This window comes from Plasmodium gonderi (genome assembly GCF_002157705.1).
Source record: "Plasmodium gonderi DNA, contig: Chr06, whole genome shotgun sequence".
NCBI lineage: Eukaryota > Apicomplexa > Aconoidasida > Haemosporida > Plasmodiidae > Plasmodium > Plasmodium gonderi.
Window position 1 is genome coordinate 714784 of NW_021628931.1, and position 12968 is coordinate 727751.

Sequence of the window (12968 nt, forward strand, 5' to 3'; positions counted from 1 at the left end):
TGTTGTGTTTCACCAAATTGTTGTGTATCCATAGCTGTATCTACCAAAGTGCCCTATTTTGAAGTTACACATTTCGCGTAAGAAGGAACTTCAAGTGTCACACCATAATCATTTTTTGATATGTTATGCAAACATATGCAAAATACATAGAAATACAATCCAAAAATACGCACCCCAAAATATATCTAATATATGCTCCCAAGCACATCCAAAAAAGGCCCAAGCGGCTTTGAATGAGATGCTTGAAAGGCGAGGGGCTTGTGCAAAACAAAGGATTGATAAATTAGTCTCCCACTTTTCAGGCCTGGTAAAGGAGAAGAGGAAAAATACTGCGTTTTGTAACTTCAGCAGTAGAAAAACTTTAATTTATGAACATATCCATGATGCTGATTTTTTAATGAGGAAAGGTAATTCCATTAATTCGCTATTTAACTATATATATGTGAATGAAAGAATTCGTGAAATAAATTCTATCCTTGCGAATACAAAAAATGGAAGAGGTACACAGCAGAATTATCCAAACACAGATATAATTGATGACGAAAAAATTGACAAGGTCATTGAAAATTTGTACAGACTATGCGTTAAAGGAAATATTGACACATCTGATGAGCGCATAAGGTACTACATAGATTTTGTTCTGAGTTATGTAAATGAATATATGGGTAACAATGTACCAAGTGCTATCAATAAGGGAATAGAAAAAGATAGGATAGGAAAAAAGTTCATAAGCGTAAAGAGTTATTTACGCTTTTTAGACATTTTAAAAGTTCTGAATATAAAAAATGAATTTAACAGCTTACTCAAATATGTTAGTGAAAATATACACTTTTTCCCCATAGATATTGTTAAAAAAATTGCTTTTAATCACGATTTAAATAGAAATTATTCTTTTTTTTTTAAAAATGTTGTAGATTATATGTACACTTTAATTCAATCTAACATTGAACTGTATTATAAAGAGTTACAAAATATGAATGATTGCATAAATATATACACACATTTCTTTTTTGCAAAAAAATATAATCATGAAAAAAAAACATATGATTATGAAATTAACGAAGATGTTACTTATTTTCATAGCTTGAATTATATTTATATAAACCATATCCTTACGTTTGGAAATTTGATACGTTCTAAGGAAAAAAACACTTATGAAGAAAAAAAATACACCAATAAAATAGAAATGACGGAAAAAAAACAAAATGACCAAAAAGATTTTTCTCAGGGGAACATGTGTAAAGAAAGTACAATATACTCTGATAACATTTCTCCAATCAATAATGATCCAAGAGAAGGTGTGCATAATCGACAGAATAAGGAAAGATATAATAATGTATCACTCGGATGGATAGACCATCTCACAGCGTCATTTAACAATTTGGAAAAAAAGACACAAGAGAATAATTTCACCTTACAAGGAAGAAACGATGAAAAGAGGAAAAAGAGATTAATCAAGGAGACTAATCAAAAAAATATTATAACCTTCACTCCATACATTGCGAAAGAATGTGTATTATGCGTGGAAAACTTTCATTTTAATTATCATATGGTTGATACAATTTATGTATTATTTAACTACTACACACACTTGCTATATAAGAAAAAAAAACAAACAAAAAAAGAATTTTTATTTTTTTTTATACCTGATATAAGAGAAAACATTACTGATATACTTTTAAATTTTATTAATATTCTAAGCAATGAGATAAGGAAAAACAAAATTGTAAAAAATAAAAAAATTATTGACTCCTTAGAAAGAATACTAAAACTGGGTGATGCTTTTGAAATACCTTTCACATTGGAGCCCTTCATCATTTATCACTGTAATGTTTTGTTGGTAAGTAAATTTGATTTATCCTTGTTAGACAACATAAAAATATTATCTCTTTTTCGAGAACTCAATCGTGTACAAGGGACAAAATTGAAAAAGCAGAAAAGCCTCGTTGGTGAGAAAGCTTATATATCACACGAGTGGAATTCTTGTGGTGTGGAAAAAAAAACCTTTATCGATGAAAGAAGTGCAAAGAAAAATGATAAAAATTATGACCAGCTAGCCAAAATGGACAACAACTGTTTGCAAAAGGGAGAAAAAAAAAAAAAAAAAAATCCATCCACGGACCAGTTCCACACAAAGTTAAGCAACACGGATGGAGGCACCCCTGTGTGCAACACGAATAATGACCACTTCATGGGAAACATGATAAAATTAGTTTTCGATAATTTAAAAAAATGTTTGCATAACGCAAAAGGAAACGATGTGTGCATGTTGATGCCTGCAGTTTACGAGTTTCACAAACACATGGATGAAGAAATAAAAAATATATTAACAGTTCAAGTGACTTGTAATAAGGACGATATTAACGAACAGAACCTAGTGAATATATTGCGAGTATTTTGCAAAATAGGGTATAGAAATGAGCTTATTGACAAATTCTTATATAACAGTGTGAAGTTTTTAACGGATGAGAAAATCAACAAAATGAAAGATTTTTCCACCAATGAAGAACATGATCGTAGCAATTGCATTCGAAAGGATCTTATAATAGATGATGTTTTAAAAAATACGCCCTTTTCATGTCCCAAGTTATTTCTTCTCTTTTTTTATTACAAAGGCAAGAGTTGTTTATTTACGTACAAGGATATTTATTATGTAGAAAATTACGTTCAGAATTCCTTTTTTGAAATGAACATCAAAGATTTTATTTACCTATTGCTGATATATCACAGGAATAAGATTGTTTTATTGCCCCAACTACTGCTTAAAATTTTTTCCATTTTTAACAATGGGAAGAAGTACATAAGCGTGGACGATTTACTGTTCGGTTTGTTTTTGCTTTCGAAAAATTATCTCTGTCTCGCGAATTCTTCGAATGGCAAGAAAGGAAACGCATATTACCAAAACAATTTTAGCGTGATTGAAAAAATTAATCTATTTAGGAAAAGTAAGTACTGTCAACCCCATATTGACAATATCATCAGTGTAGTTAACGACATGCTGTTGTATCTTTACGACGATAAGTTGATCAACTGTAAGGCGGACGAAATGAAGAAACTACAACAAGAAGGAAACATAAAGAGCTCAGACCTGTTGGGGAAAGAAACAGATAGACATATTGATAACCATTGCGAAAGGAGTGAAATGTGTGAGAACATGGTTAATAAGGGAATGGATCCCCTTCTTGTAGCCAATGAGTCATGGAATAATCGGAAAGCAAATTTTAATGATCTAAAGTATAATATGATAATGATGAAAATTTTTTATAATTTGTATTACAACCTTTTAAATGTTCAAAAAAAAAAAAAAAAAATAAAAATTCTGAATAGTCATCACGAAAAATTTCTCACATACCTATTTTCATGTTTTAATGATAATTTTTTAAAACATGAAAAAGACATAAATTACATTTCTCCACTACTATACTATTTTAGCTATTTCAATATTTACTCTCCTTTCCATTTTGAAAAACAAATTTCTTACATACTAAAAAACTGTGCATTTGATTATAAACTGTTCAGAAATATATTGCTTAGTCATATTTTTATTAAGAAAAAAATACCCACTGAAATAAAAAATTGTATGAAAGAATATGTCTCAAACAATTATGAAAGATTTCCTCAAAATATCCAAGTGGAAACATTTAAATTTTGCAACCATTTTTTAGTCATAAATGGGGAGAATGAAAATGTAGATCAGGATCAGGCTTTATTTAAGAAAATGCTAAATATTATACTCTCAAATTTGCAAAAAATGAAACCAAAGCATTACCTTGACATATACATAACCATTAGCAATAATTGCGTGAAGATAAAACAGCACTACATTAATCTCTTTAATCACATGAACAGACATGCTTCCCAATACACCGGTGAGCAGTTAATGTTGATACTTTTTTACATGTACAAGACAGGTTATAGCAAGCCAAAAATAAGGAAAAAAATAAGAAATTTAATATTGCATTATCACAAGAAAAGGCAAATTAACCTTAGCACATATATTAAATATGTGCTACCCTTGGATGAATTCGGTATTTATCATCTATTCCCTGTGAAGTTCCAGCAAATTATATACGACAAGGTTGGATGGATAAAGTCTACTATTTTCTTCAACCTATTTCATCACTTTTTTTTTTTTTTTTTTTTTTTCTTTCCATATCTTATTAAGTTGTGTGGGGAAATTGCATGTATGTTCATATTTATTACCGCGTAAAATACTCATTTTTTTTTTTTTTTTTTTTTTTTTTTTTCCATATTATATTATAGCTAACCGAAGATGTGAGAGATTGTGTGCGGGAACCCTTAAATGATAAAGCGGTAAAAAAAAAAAAAAAAAAAAAAATGATTACACGAACAGCACTACACAGTGTGTGCATAGAAGAATAGTTTATCATAACATCAAAATGAAAAGAAAAAAAATATAATAATAATAATGTTAATAACGAATTTAACTAAAAGGGAACTAATTATACCTTTTTACACCCCTTTACTGTTTCCTTTTTATCGATTTGCAGAACAAGGCGCTACAAAATACTGAACTAAGCAATGAGCACGAGGTACGTTTGTTTTGCAAGAACATTCTTAAAAGTTTTTGCGTGTGCTATTGTGCATTTGCACATATAATAAAATGGGAATACTTATACTTGAGCATTTATTATTATTATTAGTAGTAGTAGTAGTAGTATGTATGTATGTATGTATATTTGCAGCATTAAACGCACATTATATGTGGTATGGCCTTGGCTTTGTGTTTATGAACATCTTGTAAAAATGCATGTACCAACTTTCCACTTTTTTTTTTTTTTTTTTTTGTGATTCCGAGTACTAGAGCCATAGCTGTATGTTGCACTTATGCATTCTATAGCCACGCTGAGTATGATATAAAAAAAGTGGAAATGTTGCTTCGAGAAAAGATTTTGTGAAAAAAAAAAAAAAAGGAAAAAAAAAACACTATCCTGTAGTTATATATTTATTTGTGTATTTATAAGCCTAATCATTTGAGAATTTATGAGCTCATTCATTTGCGTATTTATGAACTTATTCATTTGCGTATTTATGAACTTATTCATTTGCGTATTTATAAGCTTATTCATTTGCGTATTTATAAGCTTATTCACTTATTCATTTTCGCTCCTTTCGTTTTTCTTACTCTTACTTTTTTTATTTTTACTAACCCAATTCGATCGTTCGTCAGGAATGTGAAATCGAAACGAAGGAAATGAAAGATAGGGAGAAGAAAAACGCACCAATATATATATTTGAACAAATGGTTAAAAGTTCCTGACTCTCCCTTGCAGCAGTGGAAAATTTGTGCAAGGTATATTTTATATATTTTTTCTCGCCCCTCTCATCATATGAGAGAAAAAATAATAAAAATATATATTTTCCACGATTCATAATAATATACATAAGGAGAGGAGGGTTCGTCAAATTGTTGAATGTTTTTTTTTTTTTTTTTTTTTTTTTTTTTTTTTTTTTTTTTTTTTTTTCTTAAAAATTTTTTTTTTTTTTGTTTTTTTTTTTTTTTTTTTTTTTTTTTTTTTTTTTTTTTTTTTTTTTTTTTTTTTTTTTTTTTTTTTTTTTTTTTTTTTTTTTTTTTTTTCATTTTTTTTTTTTTCTTTTTTTTTTTTTTTTTTTTTTTTTTTTTCCTTTTTTTTTTCTCATTTTTTTTTTTTTTTTTTTTTTTTTTTTTTTTTTTTTTAACGTACGAGTGTACGTTAGGAAAATTGCAATATCTATATCTATAAACTTACATATTTATAAACCTACATATTTGTAAACCTACATATTTGTAAACCTACATATTTGTAAACCTACATATTTGTAAATCTACATATCTACGAACCTATATATCCCGCAATATACATATCCTATAGAACTATGTATTCTCAAATCTATGTACCTTCATATCAGTACATGCATGTACATATCAAGATATTTGTATCTACACCTACATATATATATATGCAAATGCGTAATTACATGATAGAACATTAAATTGGACAAAAGCATTTTCCTCCCGTTAATACGCGACATGGAAACACGACAGTTCAATAGTAGTAGCAGCAGTAGTAGTAGTAGTTATAGCAGTAGTAATAGCAGTAGTAATAGCAGTATCAATAGCAGTAGTAAGAGCAGTAGCAATAGCAGTAGCAGCAGTATTAGTAGAAAATCGATTTGTCAACTTTTCAAGATACCCATATTTTTAAAGTGCATATGAAGCGTTAGGGGAAATAATACAAAAAATGCAACACACTGTGTGTTTGTATATGTATACATAAACACATGTATATAACCACAATGCGAATAAAGCCATTCGTGTGAAGAAGGATCTTTTTTTTTTTTTTTTTTTTTCTCTCGTCATTTCAGGGTTGATGACGAAATTTTTTACTAATCATAGTTATTTCAAATTAGTTGGAAAATTTCAGCAAAATTGGTGACAGACATTTTTTTTTTCTCTTTATTTCTTAACCGAAATTTAAACCAAGGGATTTATTTCTATGACATTAAACATTTATTTTACATTTTAAGATTTTTCTCCGTTAGTCTTGCGTATGGAGTATATTTTTGGAATGTGTGGAATCCATTTTTAGGTGGCATTTTGGGAGACAGTTTTGAGAAGTTTAAAAAAGAAGAAGAAGAAAAAGAAAAAGAAGAAAAAGAAAATTAGCTGTCCATTTTTATGTCTATTTTTATGCCCATTTTTATGCCCATTTTTATGCCCATTTTTATGCCTATTTTTATGCCTATTTTTATGCCCATTTTTATGCCCATTTTTATGCCCATTTTTATGCCTATTTTTATGCCTATTTTTATGCCCATTTTTATGCCCATTTTTATGCCCATTTTTATGCCCATTTTTATGCCTATTTTTATGCCCATTTTTATGCCCATTTTTATGCCCATTTTTATGCCTATTTTTATGCCTATTTTTATGCCTATTTTTATGCCTATTTTTATGCCTATTTTTATGTCTTTTTTTTCTTCCTTTTTTCTTTTTTTCTCTCATTTTTTGGGTGATCCCAAGCATATCATCACTCCAACCTCTGTTACACACGTGAAGAAAACAAAAACAAGATCCCTCAATTTTGTATTCCAAAAAGGGGCGGGATAGGGGGAATACATTTTTTTTTTTTTTTAAAACGAAAAGTGATTACAAAATTAAATTATTTAAGCAAAGGAGAAAAAGGAGAAAGGTACATCAAGAGGAGGTTGTGGTAAAGTGATGTACCAAAAAAAAAAAAAGTGTATTTTCTCAAAAAAAAAAAAAAATCATCCGTGCGTGTTTTTGTGTGTGTGTGAAGATTAAATGATGAACGAAGTGTCCGATGAAGATATTACCTATGAGGATACACAGAATGACGATGTAGATATGTGTGTAGGTGATATAGGAGTTGAAGTTGAGGAAGACGAAGAGGAAGAAAAAATAGATTGGAGTAGTAGCATATATGATAAGAAGATCATTCAAGGAGATGTTGAATTAATAGAATTTAAAGAAAAAAATATTTCATATTATAAGAGATTTTATGCGAATAAAAGTATATATTGCGTCAACTCTTATAAGAAATGGATATATTTTGGAAGTATAAATAATAATTGCTATCTGTACAACAATTTTGACAATGATTTGAAAAATTTTGTAAATGAGGGAATGAGTAGTAATACAAGCAGCATCAACGGAAGTAGTAGTAGTAGTACAGAGATGAGTGGAAATGGACTTAGGAGACGTGATAAGGAAAAAATGAGTTTACAACATTTGAAGCATCAGAAATATACTGATACTGTTACAAATATTAAATTTTCAAAAAGTTACAAATATATTGCTTTATGCATTTATAATGGAGATATATATATTTATGACAATAATAACATGAACCGTTCAGAAATTTTAAGTTATAATATTACAAATTTTAAGCAAAACATTAATAATAGCAACTCATTACTTCATATATATAATTGGAATGTAGGAATTACACAATTTAAGAAAGAAGAAGAATGGATAACAGAAGATATGAATTTTATAAATATTTTATCAATTAACGATGCGAATGACAAGAAAGATATTGAATACTTTATGTTTTGTCCATTCAATGAAGAGATTATATTGAGTATTTATCTAGATTCCCCAAATATATATATTTGGAATATACGACAAAATACACCTATCAGTATTACATACACAACTCATATACCAACTTTTATAAACATTTGCAATTATGAAAATAATTTTTATTTAATTGCTGGTTTTAACAGTGGAGAAACATATGTATACGATTATGATATTTACAATTTGAAAAAACGAAATGTGAATAAAAAAAATGAATCCAGAATTAAATCTGATCATAATGATATGATGATGATATTGAACCATTCCAAGAAGCACAATAATTATCACCATTATGATCACATGGGAGGAGGAGGAGGAGAAGAAGAAGAAGAAAAAGGAGAAATGGAGACTCTAAACAGTGGCTCACCTGATGGACTTTCCATGTATCGCTATTCTGCTTCATTAAATAATTACAGTATTGTTAAGACAACTCCTGAAGTATACAACAGTATTGGTGCTGGTTCTGGTATTGTTGGGGGTACTACCCGATTAGCTAGCCACGGTTCTGGTGTTAGCAGAGTGAACAACGAGTTATGCCCTGTGAAAAATCATCACCATCCTAATGGTCATCATCGTGATTATCATCCCCTTTCGAATCAAGATGATGATAACTATGCAAAAATAATGAACGATGAATTGGACAATAGTAATGATGTGTTATGTATTGACAACAATTTATCTAATGAAATTTATGTATCAACATACAGAAATATAATACAAATACGTAACATCAAGAGTAATAATGTTGTTAGCACATTTCAAAACTTGCATAATGATCTGGTGGATTACTGTCTTTTCAATAATAAACGAAACAACATTTTTGCATCCTCTTCATTGGATAATAGTGTAATTGTGTATGATTATGATTGTAAAAAATATATAAACAAATTTGTTGTAAATTATGATTTTAATAAAGTGGATACAAATAATCAAATGGAGACTGGAATAAATTTTCTTAAATGGATCAATACCAACTTACTTCTTTTTTCAAGTTTAAATGGGAATATATACATTTATGATATTCGATCAAGACAATGTATTCATCAATTTTATAGCCACACCGATACTATTTTCAATGTTCATTTGTCTCTCCATTTGTATGACCAAAAAAACATCCTCTGTATTTTAACAGCTAGTGATGATCGTTCCTCGAACATGCACTTTTTGGACATTTCTTCTTTCATCTAGAGGTTATTGGGGGGAAAAGAAAAAAAAAATAAAATAAAACACCCATGAATCGTGAACCCGATCCAGCTCGTGTGTCGTGCATATATATTTGCAGTGTTTTGAAGGGATACTTGGGAGGAAGTACTACTTGGGAGGAAGTACTACGTGGGAGGAAGTACTACGTGGGAGGAACAGCCATTCGGATGAATTACTTTTGTGAAAGGAAATTTTCTTGTGTCGCAGAGAACCACCATCACCACCCTCGATGTGTGTTGTAGCACTTTCTCGTGTGTGTGTTCAGTTTCCATATGATATGTGTCATTTGTTACTTACCATTTGTTACTTACCATTTGATATTTACCATTTGTTACTTACCATTTGATATTTACCATTTGATATTTACCATTTGATATTTACCATTTGTTACTTACCATTTGATATTTACCATTTGATATTTACCATTTGATATTTACCATTTGTGACACTGATTTTTTGTGTGTGTGTGTCTCATACATTTTCAGTATTTTTTTTCTTATTTCGTTCGTTTCATATCGCTCTTCTCATATCGCACTTCTGATATCGTGTTTTCTCCATTTGTACCTGCCTTAACATAATTTCCACATTTGTGTTTTACTTCCCTCACACATGTACACACACTCGTAACATTCATCTCTTTGCGCCTTCATTCGTCCACGTATACATCCAAATGTTCCCAAATCTCCCCACTCCACTATATGTACGTATATACATATATATATATGTATATATATGCTTATGTATATGTATGTACTGCCATCTCCTATGTGTATGTTGTGCCTATACGTACCATTTTCATGTAAAGACAAATATATATATATATATATATATATATATATATATATATATATATATATATGCGTGTGCAAAACATGGAATCATACACTTATACTTTTGTGCTTGTTTTTAATTATTTATCCTGTGTAATAAAAAATCTGGGCAAGACATATATATATATATACCCGTGCTCAAGCGCCATTATTGCCATGCGTTTTGTTTTTCTCCATTTTTCCATCACTGCATGAACAAATTTTTTTGTTTCTTTTTGTTGAAAAATATAACCAACTTAGAAACTAGGAAGGCAAAGATAAAATCATTCCGAAAAAAAAAAAAAAAAAAAAAAAAAAAAAAGATATAATCAAAAATATGAAGCGCGGGGGCAAAAAAATAAAGAGACGAAATGGAGAAGGAACAAGTAAGGAAAAAAGTCTCTGCTTTGTCTCATGTATACTTGAGAGTGGCACGGCCCACTCATGTAATGCACACGTAGGAGGACTGGGGAATGTGGCGAAAAAAGTTTGCTTTCAAAATATACATAAATATTGTATACGCAGAGATCATGTCTAAGGGCCTTTCACGGTTATTTTTCAAATTTACATAGTAAATATGATCAAATGTATTTTCATCTGTACTATTATTTAATATATTATTACTGGGTCCAATATGAACAAAATTAGAATGTATTGATTTATATTTCTTCTCTATATTGTTACAGTTGTCAAGTATGAGAAATATCCCCTTTGCTTTATTTAATAAATTTAAAAATGGCTTATCTTGCTCTAAGCATTTCTTCTCATAATGGATGCATAAATCACTATCGCTACTATATTTTAACAGAAGTATTTTATTTTCTCTTGCATATTTGTGCAGATCAGCTAGTTGTATGTTTTTATATGGTATGTCTAACACATATCCTCCTGATGCTCTTATAGTGAGTGGGTGGAAAAAATCAATATTATAAATGCTGTTTATGTCTATTTTTTTGGGATTAGTCACATGATTATGGGTAGGAACATTTTTTCCGTTTGTAGTAGTATCCCTTTTATTACTACTAACCTCCTTTTTTTCATCTCTTTTTCCCTCGCTTTTCCCCCACTTTTTCATATGATTCAAATCATTTATATTGAAAATACATTGCCATTTTAACAAGAAACAACTCCTTATGATCGTTCCAATATCACCGTTACATAAAAATTGTAAATCACTCTTGTGCATATGCACGGAGGTTTGTTTGTACCTTCGATTTTGTGTGCATGATAAGCTGACATCCTTATGGGTATGTTGTTCCAGTTCATCTGAATAATCATTCTTGTGTCTAGAACCTACCTCCATGTGACTATCATCAACATTAATATTGTAGAAGCAAAAGGCCAAGTGAGGCAATCCTACATCGTCGTAATGGAATGTATGCGCTACTTCTGCCAAAACTCCATTTTTAAAAGAATATAAAAAGGAAAGTTTTTTTAACAATTTATTAGACAAAAGTATAAAATTATCATAAGAACGAAATTCCTTCAGGTTATCAATACTGTTTGTGTAAATTCGTGTAATATGATTTTTTTCTCTTTCTAAAATAATTTTCTTACTAGTTAGCAATATTTTTTCTTGTTTTTCTCGATATTTCCCATCAGTAGCTAATTTGTATAAATGTATAAAAATGGGGTGATTTTGTGACTTTATTATTTTCACTTTTTTGGAAGAAAAAAAAATTTTAAAAAAATGATCATTTTTTTTCTTTTCATCTAGATTTACTTTATTTTCTTTCTGCCTTTGTAACATGTTATTTACATTTTTCTCGAGTGTGCATTTGATAGAGATGTCTTTTTTTTTTTCTTCAATAGCAACTGAATGGTTAACCTTGCATGATACCATATCATACTGTTTCTTTTCACATAACTGTTCTTTTTTGTACAAATTTCCACTTGTTACAAACTCGCCGCCACTTAATTTTGACTCATTTAACTTCTTCCATAGTGGTTCTTTTCTTACTAGGGATAAAACATTACCATGGTTCATTTCATTTTTACAATTCTCATTTTCATCATGTCTTATTTGTAATTCCTTTTGTTCATTTGGAACTGTATTGCTTCCACTTGTCACAAGTTCAAAATTTTTTTTTCTTTTCTTTCTTATACCACTACTAGTTTTTCTTCCTCTAACTAGGTTGTGTTCATCTATAATTTTATTGTATATTTCGATTGTCACTGCATCATCACCATCATTATCCGTTTTACAGTTTTGCATATTCATTCGATAGTCCAAATGAAAACTCTTTTTCCTACCATGTGCAGTTTCTTTTCCTGTTATTACCCTTTCCCCACCCTTTCCACTGTGCTTTTCCATCACGAGCATGTCTATTGCCACATTTGATCTTCCCTTATGGGATGATGCAATCCTTAGCATTTTCATGTAATTCATCTTTTATTCGTGTTAAGGCGCTTCAATCAAAATGTGAAAATTTAGTTCCTTTTTTTTATTTTTTTTTTTTTTCTTTTTATACGTCATGAAATCATGGGAATCGCAGCGTCATGAAAGATAATGCACGGGGTGTGCTAATGGAAGGGGAAAATATTTATTTAGAAAGAAATTCGGTTAACATATTGTGATTATCAAGTTCATCCTCCTCAGGGTTTTATTTCATTATTTTATTTATTCATTTATTTATTTATTCATTTATTTATTTATTCATTTATTTATTTATTCATTTATTTATTTATTCATTTATTTATTTTTATTTTATTTTTTTTTTTTTGCGGGTGGGAGGATCTTCATCCAATAAGATTTAAGGAGAAATCCCTAAGTTGGTTACACAAATGGGAACAACATAAAAGTTGAAATGAAAAAAAAAAAAAAAAAAAGGACCCATTCTACATAGCTATTT

At 29.4% G+C, this 12968-nt stretch overlaps 3 protein-coding genes across 3 annotated transcripts; 2 read left to right on the top strand and 1 right to left on the bottom strand.

Annotated features, from left to right (window-relative positions):
• Window positions 1–238: 238 nt before the first annotated feature.
• PGO_061360 (hypothetical protein, conserved) lies at window positions 239–5281 on the top strand (the record flags this gene model as incomplete). The annotated part of the gene is made up of 3 exons (XM_028686779.1): window positions 239–4078; window positions 4264–4314; window positions 5192–5281. 3 exons carry the CDS (start codon window positions 239–241, stop codon window positions 5279–5281), a joined length of 3981 nt encoding a protein of 1326 aa, XP_028542580.1.
• A 2025-nt stretch (window positions 5282–7306) lies between these two features.
• PGO_061370 (WD domain, G-beta repeat domain containing protein) lies at window positions 7307–9292 on the top strand (the record flags this gene model as incomplete). Its single annotated transcript, XM_028686780.1, has 1 exon — window positions 7307–9292. One exon carries the CDS (start codon window positions 7307–7309, stop codon window positions 9290–9292), a length of 1986 nt encoding a protein of 661 aa, XP_028542581.1.
• A 1266-nt stretch (window positions 9293–10558) lies between these two features.
• PGO_061380 (hypothetical protein, conserved) lies at window positions 10559–12505 on the bottom strand (the record flags this gene model as incomplete). The annotated part of the gene is made up of 1 exon (XM_028686781.1): window positions 10559–12505. The coding sequence occupies one exon, from the start codon at window positions 12503–12505 to the stop codon at window positions 10559–10561; it is 1947 nt and encodes a 648-aa protein (XP_028542582.1).
• Window positions 12506–12968: the final 463 nt, after the last annotated feature.